Below are 22,641 nucleotides of genomic sequence, written 5' to 3'. Positions count from 1 at the left end.
GGATGTAGTGCCTTGACCAATCGAAGGCAATCTGTCTTGGTAAGAATTTAACCAAAGCTTGGCAGTTAACTGTTGGTAATCATAAACTAATACATTCTCCATTTGCAAAACCACTGCTAACTAGAGTCCATTTTCCAATCAATAAGCACTGTATTCTCATACAGTTGTTTTCTCTTTGCTTTGATATATCTTGTAAATCCTTCTAAGTACAAGATTAATAACTTAATCGAAGTGTGCCTTTTTTTTCCACAATTCAAGTTATGCATGACCATATAGTCTATTATTAACATAGTTGGAATATACTCTATAGGAGCATTGTCAAAAATTGACACCAAACGCTAAAAACATTATTAGGGAACAAAATTTAAGAAGTATTGTAATTTTGATATAAATATACCTGTATACAAAGCTTGTGTAGTGACTCTTGGCATAAACCACCACCAGGTGTCACTGTAATAAGAGAGCAGTCCTGTTGCCTGATAAGACTATGGCAACTAATAGAGTCATAGAGATGTACAGTATGGAAACAGATCCTTCGGTCCAACCTGTCCATGCCGACCAGATATCCCAACCCAATCTCGTCCCACCTGCCGGCATCCGGCCCATATCCGTCCAAACCCTTCCTATTCATATACCCATCCAACTGCCTCTTAAATGTTGCAGTTATACCAGCCTCCACCACATCCTTTGGCGCTCATTCCATACACGTACCATCCTCTGCGTGAAAAAGTTGCCCTTAGGTCTCTTTTATATCTTTCCCCTCTCACCCTAAACTTATGCCCTCGAGTTCTGGACTCCCCGACCCTAGGAAAAAGACTTTGTCTATTACTGTACTTTTAAAGGTAGGGAGAGGTTCAGGGAAAGAAATAAGGTCTTGGCAGTTAATAGAATTTGCTGCAAGTGATGCAACTGTTCTTGAGGCCAAAATGGAAGTACAGTTGTGACAAATCATTGTAAGGTTACAGAAAATTAGAAGAATCAGGAAAAATGAGGATATGGAGGGATTTGCAAACATTTTATGTTTCAGGCATTACTTAAGTTACAGCCTAAATAGGTATACAAGTACAGAAGCGTTGGGTGAATGGTAATTGATGCAGGTTTATAGAGGATGGAAGTTGGTAGCCATCCAGCAGTACATTGGGATAATTTATTATTGTTAGACTTGAAGCACAGGCTAAGGTTTCAGCTGCTGATGAATTTAGGAAGGGCAGAGTTGGATGACATTATGGAAATTTGTGATGGCATGTGTGTGTAGGGATACACAGGTTAAGTGAGTTAACAAAAACTTGGCTGATGGAATGTAATGGTGGAAATGTGAGGTTATGCATTTTGACAGGAAGAGGAAGAGAAGCTGAACATTATTTAAATTGAGAAAGACTGTAGAAAGCTGCAGAACAGAGGGATTTGGGAGTCCTTGTGCATGAATTACAAAAAGCTAGCATCCAAGTTGAGTAGATCGGAAAGAGAAAGCAAATGGAATATTGGCCTTTACATTCCTTTCCCTTGAAACAAAAGTAAAGGAGATTTTGCTAAAACTATACAAGGCATTCATCAAACCACAGCTGGAATACTGTGAACAGTTTTAGGTCTCCTGTGTAAAGACGGAGGCAGTCCAGAAAAGGTTCAGTAGCCTGCTAACGGGTACAGAGGCACTATTTTGAGGTGAGATGGAGTAGATTTGGTGTGTACTCATTGGAGTTTAGATGAATGATAGGTGACCTTATTGAAACAAACAAAATTTATAGGGGACTTGACAGAATAGATGCAGAAAGCGGGGTTTTCACTTTGCAGGAGAAAGTGAGGACTGCAGATGCTGGAGATCAGAGCTGAAAATGTGTTGCTGGAAAAGCGCAGCAGGTCAGGCAGCATCCAAGGAGTAGGAGAATCGATGTTTTGGGCATGAGCCCTCCTGAAGAAGGGCTCGTGCCCGAAACGTCGATTCTCCTGCTCCTTGGATGCTGTCTGACCTGCTGCGCTTTTCCAGCAACACATTTTCAGCTTTTCACTTTGCAGGAAAGTTTCAGACTAGGGGGCGACATCTCAGAATAAGGGGCCACACATGTAAGATAGAGATGAGAAGAATTTCTTCTCTGAGGGAAATCATAGAATTCTTTACAGTAGCGGATTGTCAAGGCTGAGTTGTTAGCATACTCAGGACTGAGAGAGACTGATTTTTAATCATCAAGGGAAATCAACAGTTCTGGGGAAAAGACAGGAAGGTAGGTTGAGAATTATCAGATCAGCCATCGTGTCTTTAGGTGACAGAGTGGACTTAATAGACCAAGAGGCCTGCTTCTCCTATGTTCTGTGGTGTTCCTCAGAAAGCAGTAGAGATTGGGCCATTGAATTCATTTGAAGTTGAGTTGATAGACAAGGGAGTTAAGCGTTTTGAGGTGTCAGACAGAAAAGTAAAATTGAGACTGCAACCAGATCAAGCATGATCTTGGTTCATGACAGAGCAAACTTGAGGGGTTGAATGATCTGCCTCTGCTCCTACGTCTTATGTTGTATGTATCTATGTCTACTCTGTTGAGCCTCTGAAGAATCCTTTGTTTCAATAAGGTCTCTTGTCATTTTCCTAAACTCCAGTGATTTCAAGCCCATTTTACTTAATCTCTCCTCATAAGAAAGTGTTTCCATATCCGGGATCAATGGAGTGAACTACCTTTGTACTGCATCCTGTGTCAGTATACCTTTCCTTTGATAAGTGGACCAAACTGTTCAGTATTCCGGCTGTGGTCTGATCAGTGACTTCAATAATTTTTAGCAAGACCTCTGTATTTTGCACTCCATTCTCTTTGAAATAAAGTTCATTGTCCATTTGCCTTCCCTCTTAACCACTGAATGTAAATGCCAGGTGATGCATGCAGTAGGACCCCGAAATCCTCCTCTGTTTTCTGCAATCTTTCCCTACTTGAAAATTCAACACATTGATGACGCTCTGAAAGGAAAGAATTCTCAAGGTCTCTATCACAAAAGAAGATCTGTTATTCTTGAACTCTGCTCCCTTGTTCTAATCTCCCATTATAAGAGGAAACACTCTTTCCCCACTCCCCCATCTTCTCTATCAAGTGAAGACCTTCCAGGTTTCAATAAGATTATTGCTCATTCTTCTAAATTCCCATGGATATAGGCCCAACTGTTTCAAGCTTTGTTCTTCATAAAAGTCCTTTATCCCAGGAATGAACTGAATGCACCTTTTATGAATTTCTTGAGTGCGCTTATGTTTCTTTGTAAATAAGGAGACCAAAACTGTTCACAATACATTGGTTATGGTCTCGCCAAGCTGCGGCCTTGAGATTCATGTACTAGGACACCTGGATCCCTCTGGATCAAGTTCTACAATCCCCTTCTTTCAACTAGTACACTGTTTTTCTATTCCTCTAGCCAAACTAGGCAAGTTCATATTTTCCCAGGTTACTCTTGCTCTTCTAAGTTTTGTATCATACACCTTTGCAGACTTCCTACCTCCCCTTAATGACTTATTTTCCAATGTAACAATGATCTCTGTGACATTCCACCTGCCTGCCAGTTGACAATAAATGAAGTAATGACTTAAATATCTAAATTCAGGGAATACAACTCTGGATTGTAGCATAATTCTCAGAATGTATTCTTTTAGAGTTCAGATAGCATTGTGTTAAATTTGTGGCTGCAGTTGTGTTGCTGAAAACTGCTCACAGTACTCAGTATGGTCTAATCGGTCAATGGAAAACTGACTTCAAAAAATACTCCCATTTAATATTCCTGAACTCCAGCATTGGTTGAATCATGGTTCTGAGGCTGGCATGAGGGAGTTTGGATCCTTTGGCGTTAGCTACTTAGTCTTTGTTGAACTCTTAACAAATAGAAGATAAAATCATCATCAGCAAAATTTAATTTGTTCAAAGATGCACCTTCCAAATCTGGCCAGGCTACAAACCAAGCAACTTGATTCAGCAAAACAATATCTAGTTGATTATACTTGCTGAGTTTAATTTTCCCAGGTATATTCCAAATTGTTTGTTTGTTTACAAGCCTTTCTTGACTACAAAGGAAATGACTCCCATTTCAGGAATTTCTTCAGCCTTCTTTGTTGATCGGGATATATTACTCAGGAAGTATATATTTACAATGCTTTAATGGTTTCTCAGCCAGATATTGATGATCCACATTTCCACGAACAGGAACACTACCTGTCATTCACCTCTGCTCTGATCATGTGCAAAATATATGGTGTTTGTGGTGTGTTTTTCACTAAAATAGTTTGAACAGAATGAGGTGGCATAGCATTCTGTCCAAAATGTGTTGCATATGAAATTTAATTAAATCGGGTAGACAGTAACTGGAGCCAAATTGCAACCACATGAAACTTAACATAAATAAATGAGGATGTGGCAAAGCCTATAGTAACAGGCTTTCAGCTCATTCAGCTGCCAGATGGTTTGTGGTTACTACTTCCATAATCAAACTATATCCAGATGAGCAGGTGGGGATACATGATCACATGTTTTGATAGCTGTAGGTTAAAGAAGCTTTCATTTGGACAGTGTACTCATCTGGTTCAGAACCTTTGTAGTTACATTTATGGAGGCAACACTGGCTATGCCTTTGGGTTCGCAGCATGACAGTGGGATGCAGTAGAGTCTGTGGATAGAGCATGCTTTGTACAATCCCTTCTTGGAGCTGAAGTCTTCGATGTTCTCCAAGGTGGCTGACTGGCAGGCCAACCAATGCACCCAACATCTGTGTGTCAAAAAGTGTGGTGCTGGAAAAGCACAGCAGGCCAGGCAACGTCCAAAAAGCAGGTGAGTCGACATTTCGGTTATAAGCCCTTCACCATTCCTGATGAAGAGCTTATGCCTGAAGCGTTGACTCTCCTGCTCCTTGGACGCTGCCTGACCTGCTGTGCTTTTCCAGCGCCACACTTTTCGACTCTGACTCTCCAGCACCTGCAATCCTCACTCTCTCCAACATCTGTGTGTGTCCTGATTCAGCATTTTACCCAATATTGCCCCCTAGATGTCCACAGCTAAGTCCTATGCAACAGTAGGTGAGCTATTGCATCCTTGAACTTTAGCTGGTAGTGGTGCTCAGTGATTTACCACATGTAAATCCCAATGCTAGATTAGCCTCCAAGGTATGTGCATTTCCGGTGTTTGACTTAGTGGCTACAAGTGTCAGATAAATTGTGAGGATCCCTTCATCAGTGCTGCTCCTGGCGTTTCTGGAATGCTTGTGACATGGCAAGTAGTAGTTCTTGGGTGTCTCAAGAAGGTTAGTGTGAGTGAAGGTAAGTGGGGGAAATGGGATGTTCATGGTCACACTGTCACTAGCATGCTTATGATGCTAGTTAGCAGGTTGAGGGTGAACTGAGAAGAGGATTTAGTCAGGAAGCTGATGCACTCCTAAAAGTTCTCAGCACTGTCAGGTGTGTAGTGCCCATTGCCACCTGTTCCATAATGTAGACAACATCTCTTCAGTAGGGATAAGGAGATGGAGCTCTTCAGTTCTATACCCTTGGAGTTGACCTCATGGTCATGTCATTTCCTTCTGAGTTCCAGTTCCACCACACAACACATCAGATGGCCTCCTTCTTTGGAGATCACAATTTCACTTCCCACGTGGTTGAAGATGCCCTCCAACGCATCTCATCCACATCCCGCATCTCTGCCCTCAAACCCCACCCCTCCAACCGTAACAAAGACAGATCTCCCCCCCCATCCTCACTTTCCACCCTACCAACCTTCGCATTAACCACATCATCCACCGACATTTCTGCCACCTCTAAATGGACCCTACCACCAGAGATATGTTTCCCTCCCCACCCCTTTCTGCTTTCTGCAAAGACCGTTCCTTCTGTGAATACCTGGTCAGGTCCACGCCCCCCAACAACCCACCCTCCCATCCTGGCACCCTGACCTGCCATCGCAGGAATTGTAAAACCTGCGCCCACATCTCCTCCCTCACCTCCATCCAAGGCCACAAAGGAGTCTTCCATATCCATCAAGGTTTTGCCTACATATCCACCAATGTCATTTCTTGTAACCGTTGCTCCCGATGCGGTCTCCTCTACACTGGGGAGACTAGACGCCTCCTCTCAGAACGCTTCAGGGAACATCTCCTGGACACCCACACCAATCAACCCCATCACCCTGTGGCCCAACATTTCAACTCCTCCTCCCACTCTGCTGAGGAAATGCAGGATCTGGGCCACCTCCACCACCGCTCCCTCACCACCCGATGCCTGGAGGAAGAACTCCTCATCTTCTGCCTCGGAACACTTCAACCCCAGGGCATTAACGTGGACTTCATCAGTTTCCTCATTTCCCCTCCCCCCACCTTACCCCATTTCCAACCTTCCAGCTCAGCACTGTCCTCATGACCTGTCCTACCTGCCACCTCCCTTCCCACCTGTCCACTCCACCCTCCCCTCTGACCTATCACCTCCATCCCCACCCCTATTCACCTATTGTACTCTTTGCTACCCCCCCCCCCCCCCCCGGCCCACTTATCCCTCCACCCTGGAGGCTCCCTGCCTCCATTCCTGATGAAAGGGCTTTTGCCCGAAACGTCGATTTTCCTGCTCCTCAGATGCTGTCTGACCTGCTGTGCTTTTCCAGCACCAGTCTGAACTCCTTTCCCTCTGAGTGGCTCTTGATGCATCAAAGAATCCTGGCATCTCTCTTCTTAGCAGTTTGGATGAGGAACTGGCTTTCTGTAAGAAGGCACGAGTGGTGGTTGATGGAAAATATTCAGCCTGGAGTCTGGTCGCTAGTGGTGTGCTACAAGGATCTGTTTTGGGACCACTGCTGTTTGTCATTTTTATAAATGACTTAGATGCAGACATATGTGGATGGATTCGTAAATTTGCAGACGGCACTAAAGTCGGTGGAGTAGTGGACAGTTTGGAAGAATGTTACAGGTTGCATAAACTTGGATAAACTGCAGATCTGGGCTGAGAGGTGGCAAATGGGAGTTCAATGCAGCTAAATGTGAGGTTATGCACTTTGGGAAGAATAACAGGAAGGCAGAGTACTGGGTCAATGGAAAAATTCTTGGTAGTGTGGATGTGCAGAGGGATCTTGGAGTCCATGTCACCCAGGTTAATAGTGCTGTTACGAAGGTATATGCTGTGTTAGGTTTCATTGGTAGAGGGATTGAGTTCTGGAGCCGCAACATCATGCTGCAACTATACAAAACTCTAGTGTGGCCGCACTTGGAATGTTGTGTACAGTTCTGGTCGCCATATTTTGGGGAGGATGTGGAAGCATTGCAAAAGGTGCTGAGGAGATTAACCAGGATGTTGCTTGGTCTAGAGGGAAGATCTTACAAGGAAAGGCTGAAAGACTTGGGTCTGTTCTCATTGGAAAGAAGAAGGCTGAGGGGATTTGATAAAGACATTCAGGATGATCAGAGGATTAGATAGGATAGACAGTGAAAGTCTTTTTCCTAGGATGATGTCAGCTTGGATGAGGGGGCATAACTACACATTGAGGGGTGATAGATTTAAGACAGATGTCAGAGGCAGGTTCTTTACTCAGAGAGTGGTATGGGCGTGGAATGCCCTACCTGCCAATGTAGTTAACTCAGCCACATTAGGGAGATTTAAACAATCCTTGGATAAGCACATGGATGATGATGGGACAGTGTAGGGGGACGAGCTGAGAATAGTTCATAGGTCGGTGCAACAACGAGGGCCGAAGGGCCTGTTCTGCGCTGTATTGTTCCACTTTCTATGTTCTTGCCCACCTGCACCACTGGTTCCTTCCTAATTTGTATAGTTTTGTACCACATCACCACCTATATCTTTGTTGAGTCATTGGTCAAAGACGACAAAAACTGCAGATGCTGGAATCCAAGGTACACAACCTTGGATTCCAGGCTAGAAGACCACATTTGAGTCATTGGTCAGGACAAATATTGAATAGCGCAAAATGAATTGTACTTGCCCACTTTGTGGAGGACCACAGTGCTATCTCATTTGTTTGAAACTCTTTCCCTTATTTGACTTAGCTAGTCACATTTAAATTCATTTGTCTAATTTCAACAGTGAAAATATGTTGATGTCAACTGCTGGTAGTTTGAAATCTGGTGTAGAATTTAGAATTTTAGAATGCAGTTGTTTATCTGGTATTGATGAAAATCAAATGTAGGTTTTCTTTTTCTTTAAGTTATTTGATCCTTTTAAAGTTGAAGAGCAATCATCAAATCTGAATGTTTCTGGATTCAATTTATAGGAGCATCAAAGAAAACTGAAGGCTGGGTTGGCTTAGGGTGTTGTGAGTTGGCCATTGCTGGAGAATGTCGACGTGCATGTAAGCAGGTAATTTGTTTCAGCTGGTTATAGAACATTAATTTAAGAAAGAAGAAAAGTACAGCCATTTTATGGAGGAGGAGTTTGCATTCCTCTACAACAATTTGCAACAGTGTCTTATCATGTCCTCACAACATCCAAAAGTGCTTCACAACCCAGTGAATTACTTTTGACGTAAAGCATGGTTAGAGTGTAGCCAAATGTCATTTTGCATATAGTAAGGTCCCGCAAAACAGCAGATATGATAGTTGGCCAGTTTACTTGGCTTTTGCTTTTGTTCGTTGAGGGAGCGATAACTGTTGATCAGGACGTAATTGCTTGAGGCAGTCAGTAGCTTCGGCTGTTGATGTCTGCCATGGCATTTTGGCGTGGAAATCCACCTTCTTGCCAAATGATAGCAGAACCTATTGACTTACATCATGGTCAACACAAACTAATGGTTCAGACACATCTGCATTGTCTAAGACCAGTTGACTTTTGAGGATTCAGCAGTGTCAAGACCTGGACTAATAATCCAGAGAAAGCAGCTTCAGATTCCATTATGGAGATGTAACATACGTTAATAAATCCAGGCGTTAAGAACTTTCTGTTGGTAAGAGGCGACCACAAAGCTATTAAGGTAATAGAAAACCCATTAATAATGTGCTTCAGAAAAGGAAACCTTCCTATATCTGACACCAGCCCTACACCAATAGTTGGCAGTTAACTGCAGAAGTGTCGAACAAAACATTCAGTCATGACCCCATCTTGAGAGAAACTAAAGATGGGCAATACATACTGGACATGTCAATCTTATCAACATCCTATGTGTGTTTTTTTTTAAGTGTTTTTAATAAATTTAGAACATACTAGAAATACTTGGGTTCAGTAACATCTGTTGACAGTGAAACAAGGAAAATGTTTGAGGCTATTGACTTTTTGACTGAAATGTCTCCTTGCTTTTCAATTCTTAGTCCAAACCATTGGGTGATTAATCATTACAAAACAAAGCTGGTTCTTCTGGTTTGAGAAAAGTCCATTTGCACCAACCAGAATAGGTTCCTTCAGTTTTGAAAAATCCTGAGCTCATTTTTGCAACTACTGCATTTTGTTTTCTCCTCTCAGATGCCACAAAAGTGAGCTCAGGATTTTGGCTCCCTTTGTGGGTGCCGAGTAGGTGCCCAGAATGGGGATTCGTTACACAGGTGACCTTTTGTTGACTTGAGGTGGCCCATGACCCTCTTCACCATGCTGTGGCTCTGGTACACACACTAGCTATGTCAATTAATTTGTGAAAAATATATGGCCACTTCATTGTTAATACACATGCATTTGTTCATTCTCCTGGTTGAAACCCGTGACTACTTGTTGACTCCATTGCCCAGATGACTAGAGAGGACTCGTTATGCCCTGTTTTGTTGATTGGGGTTTAGAAATGACTGTGCTACTGGCAGGTAGAACAAGAAGAGAGGATGAGTGCTGATTTACTAGGGTTTCTTGCTCAGGGTGACAAGCTGTGCAGAAGGAAGAAATTTGCCATCCTTACCTGATCTGGCTTATATCTGAATCCAGACACCGCATTGTAGTTAGCTTTCAACTGTCCTCTGTTTATGGTCCAGCAAACCATTCATGTTTGTCTAACCACTACAAAGTCGAAAGAAAAGAATGAAATCAGACAGACCACAGCATTGACCTGGGCACTGAAAATAACAATGGCAAACACAGCCCCTTTTGATCATTTGGAGATAAATGCATTTGACTTTGGTTTATGGTCGTTAATGAGTCGCTGCATCTTTACCTACCTGTTCTATTTTGAGGTGCCCCTCAAACTTATTTAAGAATAACTATTTAAATATTAATGAAGGGATAACTTTGGACAGGGAATGATTGAACATGTTCAAATCCTTTTGTATTAATGACACATTATAGTGAGATTTTGTTTTGGATGTTGTGACCATGTTAATAATTGTATTATAGGTAATAACTGAGTTATTCATTTTATGATTTAAACAACTTAACTGTTAATACTATAGCACAAAACAAAGACTTGCTATTTTTAATGTATGCTTCATAATCTGTAAGTTAAGTAGGTAGACAAGCATTTTAACCTTGGATAAACATTTGTATCATAAAAATAAACTTGTATTGATTTAGCATCTTTTGTGAGTTGGTGACCTCAGGGCTCCAATATGAACGCAGAATCATGTTCACATAATTTTCATATTAGTTTACATTTTCTGTGGTATATTTTTATCATTATCATGCTCTGTTTTATTTTAGGCTTCTTCAAAGAATGATCTTAAGAGCTGTAGAAAGGAATTTGAGGTCTGTACAATAAAATACTAACTATATTGTGCAAGTTTTTTAAAAAAATTAATAGTTGCAGTGCAGGTTTCTCATAGCTCAAAAAAACAGAGAAAATGAAACCATAATTACACCCTCATTCTGTTGCCTGGCCCCTCTCACACCCTTGCTGTCTCTGTGTCTCTGTCTCACTCACACTCCTCTCTCTGTCTGTCTCTCTGTCTGTCTCTCTGTCTGTCTCTCTGTCTGTCTCTCTGTCTGTCTCTCTGTCTGTCTCTCTGTCTGTCTCTCTGTCTGTCTCTCTGTCTGTCTCTCTGTCTGTCTGTCTGTCTGTCTGTCTGTCTGTCTCTGTGTGTCTCCCTCTGTCTTAGTCACTCACTCAATCACACACACACCTCTGTGTCTTTCCCCAGCTTCTTTCTCTCCGTCTTCCACATCCCATACCAACCTTGCAGTGATTGCCTCTGCCACCCCCAGCATCTCACCCACTCCTATCCAATTGCCTCATGTTGATTTGAATGGTCTCCCATCTGTCAATGGGCTAGCTTGTTACTTTGTCTGCTGGTCAGGTGGGAAAAAGAACAAAAATATTGATGAAATGGTTCTACATTACATTCAGCTAGATTTTTCCACACGACCATGTTTTTCTATAATCTCACCCACTTTGAGAGGTATTGATTTGGGCCCTTCAATTTGATTTATATTATAATATTTTACATCTGTGCTGGTGCAAAATACATTGGTTATGTATATGCCCAGCCCAAAATTCTTTCAAAACTGTTCTGTATCCTGTGTCTTCATTGCTTTCTGCATTTGCTTTTCAGCATATCTGAGCACATTTTTTAAAATGTAAATATATTTATGTGTAGGCTACAAACTTTTGAATCCAAGAAGCAATTGTTTATAACTCTGTTCATCACTTCCTCCTAATTGTTCTGGAATACCTAACTCTCTTTTTAATCAATTTCTTAACCAGCTATGATTTCCTCTTTAAATTCCTATATCTTTTAGCTCCTTGCGATTGTTGATGTGGAAATTTGTTAAGAGACTTTCAGGAAACAAATGGAGTGACATTTCCTACTTTGATCTGCATCTTTGAAAGTAAAAGGAAGTTGGTTTCAAGAGGTCCAACGCTCCTAGTTCCATGCTGGCTACATTTTTTTTATTTTGTTATTTAAACCTGATGTTTGACTAATGGGTTTTTGGTCATTTGTCAAATTTGAAAATGTTTTAAATGTAGGTACATGGAGCCCACTGCAGGAAATGTTTTTGAATTTCTTATTTAGACCTGTAGCCCTTCTGAAACAGTTAGTCTAATATAGCGTGCAAGCTTGAAGGACACTTCATGGAGGATACAAGTATATATCTGATGAATTACCAAGTACAACAAAGTGAAATACAAGCAGCCACTTGGCTGATCAAACCTACTCCGCCATTCCATGAGATCATGGCTTATCTGATTTTAAAGTCAACTGTATATTCCTGCATAACCCTGATGATCTTTCATCTTCTTGGTAACGAATAATCTATCCATCCCTGCTTTAAAAATATTTAAAGATTCTGCATCCACTGCCTTTTGAGAAAGGGAATTTTGAAGATACTCTGAGAAAAAATGCTTCCTCAGCTATGTTTTAAATTGGCACGCCTTTACTTTTAAACTATAACCCTCCTAGTTTTAGATTCGCCCACAAGGGGAAACAACCTTTCAACATGCATTCAATCAAGTCCCTTTTGGAATTTCTTTTACTATTTGTTTCTGGGACATGGGTGTCGCTGACTGGCCAGCATTAATTGCCCATTCTAGGTTACTCTTGAAGGTGGTGGTGAGCTACAGTTCACGTGCTGTAGGCTGACACACAATCTTTTAGGAGGGAATTCCAGGATTTTGACCCAGCAACAGTGAAGGAATGGCAGTATTTTTCCAAGTCAGGATGGTGAGAAGCTTGCAGGGGAATTTGCCAGTGTTGGTGTTCCCATGTGTCTGCTGCCCTTGTCCTTCTAGGTGGACATGGTTGCGGGTTTGGAAGGTGTTGTCTAAGAATATTTGGTGAATTTCAGCAGTGCATCTTATTGATAGTGTACACATTATTGCTACTGAGTGTCAGTGATGGAGTGAGTGGATGTTTGCCAATCAAATGAGCTACTTCATCCTGAATGGTGTCAAGCTTCTTGAATGTTATGGGGCTGCACCCATCCACACAGTGGGGAATTTCCATCACACTCCTGATTGGAGCCTTGTAAATGGTGGACATGCTTTGGGGAGTCAGAAGGTGAGTTACTCCCTGTAGTATTCCTTGCCTTTGTCCTGCACTTGTAGCCACTATATTTTCATGGCAAATCCAATCTGTATTCTGGCCAATGAAAACCCACAGGATATTGATAGTAGTCAGTTCAGTGATGGTAATACCGTCGAATGTCAAGGGGCGATGGTTAGATTGTTTCTTATTGGAGATGGTCATTGCCTGGCATTTGTCTTGCACGAATGTTACTTGCCGCTTGTCAGCCCAGGCCTGGGGATTACCCAGACCTTGTTACATTTGAATGCACTGCTTCAGTATCTGAGGAGTTGTGAATAGTGTAATCATTGGCGAACATCTCCACTTCTGACATTATGATTGAGATAAGGACCTTGATGAAGTAACTGAAGATGGTTGGGCATAGGGCACCACCCTGAGGAGCTCCTGTAGAGATGTCCTGGAGCTGAGATGACTGACCGACAACAACAATGACCATCTTCCTATGTGCCTGCTATGATTCCAACCAGCGGAGAGTTTGCCCTTGATATCCATTGATCCCAGTTTTGATAAGGCCCCTTGATGACCAGAGCTGTCACTCTGACCTCATCTCTCGAATTCAGGTCTTTGTCCATATTTGAACCAAGGCTATAATGAGATCAGGAGCTAAGTTACCATGGTGGAACCTAAGCTTGGTGTTACTGAGCAGGTTATGCTGTGTAATTGCTGCTTGATAACACTGTTGATGACATCTTTCATTACTTTACTGATGATTGAGTAGAGTGATGAGGTGGTAATTGGCTGGGTTGCGTTTGTCCATTATTTGTGTACAGGAAATATCCGGGCAATTTTCCACATTGTCATGTCGATGCTAATATTGTAACAGTATTGAAAGAGCTTGGCTAGGGAAACAGCAAGTTCTGGAGTGCAAGATTTCGAGACAAATAACAATGTTGTCAGGGCCCATAATCTCTGCAGTATCCAAGGCCTGCAACCATTTTGATGTCACTAGGAGTGTATCAAATTGGCTGAAGACCAGTGCCTATGATGGGCACCTTTTGGAGGAAGCCAAATGGGTCATCCACTGGCCATTTCTTGTTGAAGATTGCTGTGAAAGCTTCAGCCTTATCTTTTACACAAGTGTGTAGGGCTCTTCCATCATTCAGGATTTCTGGAACCTGCTCCTTCTCCAGTGCATTGTTTAATTGTCCACCATCATTCATGACTAAATATGACAGTACTGTAGAGCTTAGATTTGATCTTTTGGGATTACTTAGCTCTGTCCTTCACTTACTGCTTATGCTAGTTAGCTTGCAGGTGGTCATTGGAAAATGCGGTAAGTGGAGCTGTATGGTATGAGCAAATGAGTTGTGTGGTATTCTGATGGAAGTGGACATCCTCACTAGTCCTTCTGAGGTTGGAGAATAGCACCTGAGAGAAAGCAAGTGTAGCCTCATTGAGGGCATATCCTGAACAGATGGACTCTTGGTCAGCTCACAGCAAAATCCCAAAACAAAGCCAAGCCTCGGCCAAATGGTAAACATTTTCTTCAAGATCTGGGCTGGCAAGCCAATGTAGTTGCTTCAGTATGCAGACTCGAAATATCAAAAGAGTCCCACTAGGCCGGAATTAAGTAAGAGAACTCATACTCTAGTATCCAGGAGAGTGTACATCCTGGCAAGTCCACCAGTATCTGGTTTGTAACAGTTAGATTGCTGAGCAAAACCAATGAAAATAAAGATTTGGTTAAATGGTCACCTGGTTCTAATGGAGGTTAATACTGGTGCTGTCGTTTTAAGATTGCAGAACCTGTTTTTATCAAAATTTGCTCTGGATTTTAACGCTTATTTTTGTGTAAGATTTTGGCTACACTAATAACCTATACAGGGGAACCTTTACAGATTAATGGTACAACTTCAGTTCTAGTCTGTTATGAGAAGCAGCTTGTTCAGTTACCACTGATTGAAGGAAAAGGCTTTGGCCCAAGCTTGATGGGGCGAAATTGGTTGAGAAAAATTCACCTATAATTGGTTCAACATTTTTCGACTAGAAAATGAATGAATGAGTCAAGTCCTAACTAAATACCTGAAGTTTTCGGGAAGGTCTAAGGACCATCAAAGGAGCCAAGACCACCTTGTACATTGACCAGGAAGCATTTCTGCAAGGCCTCCTCAGTACCATTTGCCTTAGGGCAAAAATAGAGGCATTAGTTAAAAGGCTGAGAAGCAAAGGAATCTTCAAACCAGTAGAGTTTGCGAAATGGGCAGTATCGGTTATACAGATTATGTAGCCCACAAGTCAGTTTGCCTTTGTGGGGATTTTAAACAAATGGTAAACCATTTTCACAGCTGGATAAATAGCCAATCCCTCACATAGAGAATTTATATGCAAAGCTAGTGGGGGCTGTCCTTCACGAAGTTGAACATGAGCCATGCATTCTTACAATTGCAGTTAGATGAGGATTCCCAGAAGTATGCAACAAATAATGCCTGTAAGAATTTGTGCCAATATAAGAGACTGCCATTTGGGGTGTCATCAGCCTGTGTAATGTTTCGACAGACGATGGAGAGCATTTTACAAGGTCTATCCCAGATCACCATTTATCTAGATGGTGTGCTAAGAACAGGGCAGCCCGATAAGGAGCACTTAGAGAACTTGGATATAGTCCTTAGATGTTTCTCCCATGTGGGCATATGCCTTAGAAGTGATCTGCTTGGACTACAGAATCAACAAGACTGGGTTATGCCCACTGGAAGATAAAGTGAGGGTGATTGAAGGTTTCCCAACTCCCATATCTGTATTAGAACTTAGGTCTTCCCTTGGGCTGGTGACTTATTACGGAAAATTCGTACATAAGCCGGTCTCCATCCTGGCACCTTTTGCATCAGCTCTGAAAAAAGGAGCAGCTTTGGAAATGGTCACATAGCCCAGCCAAAGCTTTCGGAAGTGAAGAAACAGCTGTCATCCTCTTCAAGGTGTTGGCACACTGTGATCCCAAGCAAGATGTGGAATTGACATGTGATAACTCCTTGTATGACATCGGGGCAGTATTAGCTCATAAGTAGCCCAATGGAGAGGAACTCCCAATAGGATATTTATTCAGGTCTTCAGCTAATGCAGAATGTAAATGTGTCCAGATAGAGAAGGAAGATTTGGCAGTCATATTTGGAGTCACTAAGTTCCACCAATATCTTTATGGATGCAAATTTGTAATAACAGCAGACCGCAAGCCTCTGGTAGGTCTACTTAAAGTGGACAAGGCAGTGCTGCCCATTGCTTCAGGCTGAATTTAGCGGTAGGCTTTAATACTAAGTGCATATAATTACAAGTTGAACATCGTCCAGGAGGCTAAGTAGAAATGCTGATGCATTGAATTACCTCTGGCAGATACACTGCTGATGGTACCACCAAAGTCATGGTTTTAAATTTTCTGGACATGCTTCCAGTCACAGCTGACCATATCAGATTTTGGATGCAGAAAGATCCGGTCCTCGCAAAACTGAAACAGCTGGCGCTGATGGGGGAAGCCTAAGGGCTGTCACAACCAGGATCAAAACCTGTTTGGACCCGAGAGACCAGATCACAGTAGAGAACGGTTTATTATTATGGGGAGCAAGAGTGATTGTTCCCTGCAAAGGCTGCTGCCAGATACTGGCTGAACTCCACAAGGATCATCCAAGAGGTTCCAAAATGAAGATTTTGGCAAGAAGTTATGGCTGGTGGCCACGGTTGGATGCAGACATAACTGCATTGTTGGGACTGTGCCCGAAGTGCCAACAAGGACAAAAATTACTGTCAGACACTGCCCCATATTCATGGGAATGGCCATCCATAGAATCATAAAGATGTACAGCACAGAAACATGCTCTTCTGTTCGACTCGTCCATGCCAACCAGGTATCCTAACCTAAATCTTGTCCAATTTGCCAGCACTTGGCCCATATTCCCCTCAACCCTTCCTTTTCATATATCCATTCAGATGCCTTTTACATGCTGTAATTGTCGCAGCCTCCGCCACATCCTCTGGCAGCTCATTCCAAACATGTACCATCCTCTGCATGAAAAAGTTGCCTCTTTAGGTCCCTTTTATATCTTTCCCCTCTCACCATAATCCAATGCCCTCTACTTATACTTTGTCGATTTACCATGTTACTCATGATTCTATAAACCTCTATAAGGTCACCCCTCAGCCTCTGATGTCTCCATGGAAAACAGCCCCAGCCTGTTCAGCCTCTCCCTACAGTTCAAATCCTCCAACCCTAGCAACATCCTTAAATCTTTTCTGAATCCTTTCAAGTTTCACAGCATCCTTCCGATAGGAAGGAGACCATAATCGCACGAATATTCCAACAGTGGCCTAACCAATGTTCTGGACAGCTGCAAAATGACCTCCCAACTCCCATACTCAACACCTTTTAATGGGCTCGATTTTCTTTGTCATTGTTGACACGCACTCAAAGTGACTGGATGTGCGTAGAGCTCTTTCGTCAAACATGGGTATGACGATAGAAAAACTGCGTGCATCTTTTGCAATGCACGAGCTCCTGGTCACCGATAACAGGCCATTGTTTAGCAGCCGGGAATTAGAGTATTTATCAAATTCGGATGGTATTCATCAAATAAGAAGAGCTCCCAACCATCCATCATCCAATGGTCTGGCAGAAACAGCAGTCCAGACTTTGAAGGCAGGTTTAAAGAAACAGCCTACAGCTTCACTAGATATGAACTGTTCCGGTTCCTATTTGAGTTTGCTCGTGTAACTACAGGGATAGCTCCAGCGGAGTTGCAAATGGGGAGAAGACTGCACACCAGGTTAATTCTGATCTTCCAGACCTGAGAGGAGGGATGAGGGTGAAACAGCAACGGGAACACTGGTGCTGGTCACAAGACTCTGCTAAGTGAGAGATACAGTTTACTTCAGTGGGTGAAGTTTGGTGCAGGAACCAGAGGAAGAGCCCTGCATGGGTCAGAGGCATGGTCGAAGGGAGGTCAGGTTCAGTGATGTGTAAAGTTCAGGTCGGTGTGATGGATCTGAGCAAGCACCTGGACCAAACGAAAGCTGCAAACTCGCAACTGGTGCCGGTGCAAAACATGCCTGGCTCCTCAACTGCCTTTCTGACCGTTGTGGGACAGGTGGGTTCTCCCTCTCCGCCTTGAAGCCTTTGCTGCCAGAGGAGGAGAATGATTTTTTTGAGATGCTCTTGAGTGCAAGAGGCAAGCTACTGTGCATCACACACTACCCATATCAGAGACAGAGTTGCAGGAACCTGATCTGATTCTAAAACGCTCCAGGAGGAGCTACAAAAAAAACAGCCGATATCCTCATACCCATGTTTGACAAAAGAACTCTGTGCACACCCCGTCACTTTGAGTGGGTGTCCACAATGACTAACAATATAGTGATTGTAATGAGGTTAGTCAGGTTATCCTCATCGAATATGGGTTCCATGATTGGGGGCTGCTAATCTCACCCAATCGGGGAGCTCTGACTGAGAGATATAAACAGGAAAATGAGAGACTCTGACTCTGAAGAAGCTCGATCAGGGTCAAGTGCTTTCCCTGTATAAATAAAGGATGACTTGGTGAAGGGATATCAGCCTCTCTGGAGTTATTTCAATGCTCATCTTTCGTTCTAGTGCTGACAAAGGCCTGTCTTCATTTTATTGGCAGATGGGGTGGAAAACACAAGTCATAAAGTCTTTGCAGCATGGTAAAAATGCCCTTCGGCTCTGTGTCCATGCAGATCATCAAGCATCTATCAATTCTCATCCCATATTCCAAAACTTGGTCTGTAGCTTTGTATGCTATGCTGTTTCAAGTTATCTTTAAATTATACAAAGATGTCTTGAGGGCTCTTGCCTCTAGAGACTGCACAGTGTGTTTCAGATATCCAGCACTATCTGGATGAAACTTTTTCTTCAAGTTCACTCTGAATCTCTTGTTCCTTACCTTAAAACTGTACCCCTAGTTTTGACTCCTTTACTAATGGGAGAGGAATTGTTTCATCCTATAGATGCTCCTGAGAACTTTGTACATGTCAATTAGGTGTCCCCTCAGCTTTCCCTACTCTGAGGAAAGCAACTCCAGCCAATCTAGTCTGTCTTCACAGCTGCATTGCAATGGCCCAGGCAACAACTTGGTGAATCTTTGCACCTTCTCAAGTGCAATAACATCTATTCTAACTGCACACAGGACTCCATATGTGGCCTACGTAACATTTCAACACCTCCATGATAACCTTGTTCTTGTCTTCAGTGCCTTGACGAATAAAGGCAAGTATCCTATATGCCTTCTTAACCACCAAATTTACCTATCCTGCTGCCTTCAAGGATCTATTGACATGCAGACGAAGGCCACTCCAATCCTCTATAAATTCTAGAGTCTCACCAATCAACATCTGCTCCCTTGCCATGTTAGTCTTTCAAAAATGCATCACCTTTGACTTATTAGGATTAAATTCCATTTGCTGCTGTTCAGCTTATTTCACCAATCCATCTATATTGTCTGGAAGTCTAAGGTTTTCCTCCTTGTTATTTACTTTAGTACCATTTTTTGTATTATCTTCAAATTTATTGGTCATCCCTCCTACTTTTGTGTCTAGATCATTAGTATTCACTGCAAATAATAAGAGACTCAACAGCTTTGGTACACTAGGCTTCCAGTCATGGAAAACACCCTTCAACTATCACCCTCTGCTTCCTGCCACTGAGCCAATTTTAGACACAGTGTAACAAATTATCCAGGATCTTTTGTGCTAATGGATGCCTACCCAGTCTGCCAAGCATAGCCTACTGAATCCATGAAGACTACAAAAACTTCAAATGTGTAGATAACCTAGAGGAATATAGAAAATACAGGGATCAAGTTAAAAAATAAAATGAAGAAATTAAGGAGAGATCATGAAAAAATATTAAAAATCTTTAGATGTTCTACCAGCATATAAAGAGCGAAAAGATAGTTAAGAAAAAAGGGGGATGTATCAGAGGTGAAGAAGGGAACTTGTACGTGGATATGGAGGATATTGGAAAATTTTTCATTACATTTTTTTGTCTCCATATTCACAAAGGAATGGGTAGCAGTGTGAAGTATTGGACACAGTAATCAGAGAGGAAGGCAAAGGATGTACAACATGGAAATAGACCCTTCAGTCCAACTCGTCCATGTCAACCAAATATCCTAAATTAATGTAGTCCCATTTGCCAGCACTTAGCCCATCTCCCTCAAACCCTTCCTATTCATATACCCATCTAGATGCCTTCTAAATGTTGTAATTGTATTAGCATCCACCACTTCCTCTGCCAGCTCATTCCATGCACGCATCACCCTTTCCGTGAAAAACGCGCCCCTTTTAAATCTTTTCCCTCTCACCCGAAACCTATGACGTCTAATTCTAGATTTCCCCCACCCCAGAGAAAGGACCTTGTCTATTTACCCTATTCATGCCCATTATGATTTTATGAATCTCTATAAGATCACACCTCAGTCTCCGATGTTCCAGAGAAAACAGCCCCAGCCTATTCAGCTTCTCCCTATAGCTCAAATTCTCCAACCCTGGCAACATTTTTGTAAATGTTTTCTGAACCCTTTCAAGTTTCACAACATCTTTCCTATAGGAGGGAGACCAGAATTTCACACAATATTCCAAAACTGGACTAACCAATGTATTGTACACCACAACATGACCTCCCAAGTTCTATATTCAATGCTCTAACCAATAAAGGAAAGCATACTAAATACCGCCTTCACTAAATTATCTGCCTGAGACTCCACTTTCAAGGAGCTATAAACCTGCACTCCAACGTCCCTTTGTTTAGCAAAACTCCCCAGGACCTAAACCTTAAGTGTATAAGTCCTGCCCTGATTTGCCTTTCCAAAATGCAGCACCTTGCATTTATCTAAATTAAACTTCATTTGCTACTCTTTGGCCCATCTGATCAAGATCCCATTGTACTCTGAGGTAACCTTCATTGCTGTCCACAACACCTCGAATTTTGGTGTCATTTGCAAATTCACTAACTGTACCTCTTATGTTCACATCCAAACATTTAAATGATGAAAAGCAGTAGACCCAGCACTGATCCTTGTGGCACACTACTTGTCACTGGTCTCCAGTCTGAAAAGCAATCCGCCACCACCACCCTCTGTGTTCTACCTTTGAGCCAGTTCTGTATCCAAATGGCTAGTTCTCCCTGTATTCCATGAGATCTAACCTTGCTAACCAGTCTCCCATGAGGTGCCTCGTCGAATGCCTTACTGAAGTCCATATAGATCACTACCACTGCTTTGCCCTCATCAATCCTCTTCGTTACTTCTTCAAAATACTCAATCAAGTTCGTGGGACATGGTTTCCCATGCACAAAGCCATGTTGACTATTCCTAATCAGTCCTTGCCTATCTAAATACATACAAATCCTGTCTGTCAGGATTCCATCCAACAACTTGTCTACCACCAATGTCAGGCTCACCAGTCTATAGTTATCTGGATTTTCCTTTTCATCTTTCTTAAATAGTGGGACCATGTTAGCCAACCTCCAGTCTTCTGGCACCTCACGGTGACCATCAATAATCCAAATTACTCAACAAGGGCCCCAGCAATCGCTTGCCTAGCTTCCCTCTGAGTTCTAGGGTACACCTGATCAGGTCTGGGGATTTATCCACCTTTATGCATTTCAAGACATCCAGCACCACCACCTTTGTCATATGGACATTTTTCAAAATGTCAGCAACTATTTCCCCACATTCTGTATCTTCCATGTCTTTCTCCACCGTAAACATTGATGCACAATTGTTGTTTAATATCTCCCCTCTGCTGTTCCCCACACAGGCTGCCCTGCTGATCTTTGAGAGGTCCTGTTCTTTGCCTAGTTACTCTTTTGTCCTCAATGTATTTCTGGTGTGTGTGGATTCTTCTTAACTTTATTTGCCAAAACTATCTCGTGTTGCCTTTTTGCTGTCCTGATTTCCCTTGTAAGTATACTCCTATTGCCTTTATAATCTTCTAAGGATCCATTCGATCTCTCCTGTCTATACCTGACAAATGCTTCCTCCTTTTTCTGAACCAAAACCTCAATTTCTGTAGTCATCTGCATTCCCTACACCTACCTGCCTTACCTTTCACCCTAGCAGGAATATACTATCTCTAGATTCTCGTTATTCTCACTTTTGAAGGCTTTCCATTTTCCAACCATTCCTTTATTTGTGAACATCCGCACCTAATCAACTTCTAAAAGTTCTTGCCTAATACCGTCAAAATTGGCCTTCCTTCAAATTGGGACTTTAACTTGTAAATCTTTTCCATAATTATTTTAAAACTAATAGAATTATGGTCACTGGTCTCAAAAGTGTCCCCCCACTAACGCTTCAGTCATTTGTCCTGCTCTATTTCCCAAGAGTAGGTCAAGTTTTGCACCATCTCTAGCAGATTCTTCCACCCACTGAATCATAAAATTTTCTTGTACACACTTAAATTCCTCCCCATCTTAACCCTTAACACTATGGCAGTCCCAGTCTGTTTGGAAAATTAAAATCCTCTACCATAACCACCCCATTATTCTTACTTTTAACTGAGATCTCCTTATAAATGTGTTTCTCAATTTCCTCATGACTGTTGGGGGGTGTCTATAGTACAATCCCAATTAGGTGATAATCCTTTTCTTATTTTCTCAGTTCCACTCAAATAACTTCCCTGGACTCAAATAACTTCCTCCTCAATTGGAGGAGTTGGAATCCTTGCACGTGGATTAGTCACCAGGGCTGGATGGATTGTTCTTTAGGATGGTGAAGGAGTTCAGGGAAGAAATAGCAGATGGCCTGAGGGTTATATTCTGAT

General features: G+C 42.2%; 1 protein-coding gene across 3 annotated transcripts in view; it reads left to right on the top strand.

Annotated features, from left to right (window-relative positions):
• The window catches only part of reck (reversion-inducing-cysteine-rich protein with kazal motifs), a 177,172-nt gene that overhangs the window by 53,328 nt on the left and 101,203 nt on the right, over positions 1-22,641 (top strand). For all 3 annotated transcript variants that reach the window (XM_072571197.1, XM_072571198.1, XM_072571199.1), the window contains 2 exons: positions 8,220-8,305; positions 10,556-10,600. In XM_072571197.1, the coding sequence (XP_072427298.1) occupies positions 8,220-8,305; positions 10,556-10,600 (131 nt within the window). The remainder of the gene's footprint in view (positions 1-8,219; positions 8,306-10,555; positions 10,601-22,641) is intronic.

This window comes from Chiloscyllium punctatum, chromosome 5 (assembly GCF_047496795.1).
Source record: "Chiloscyllium punctatum isolate Juve2018m chromosome 5, sChiPun1.3, whole genome shotgun sequence".
In the NCBI taxonomy this organism is placed as follows: domain Eukaryota; kingdom Metazoa; phylum Chordata; class Chondrichthyes; order Orectolobiformes; family Hemiscylliidae; genus Chiloscyllium; species Chiloscyllium punctatum.
Note: the sequence above shows the minus strand (reverse complement) of the source record. Positions and strands in the feature narration are given on the sequence as shown.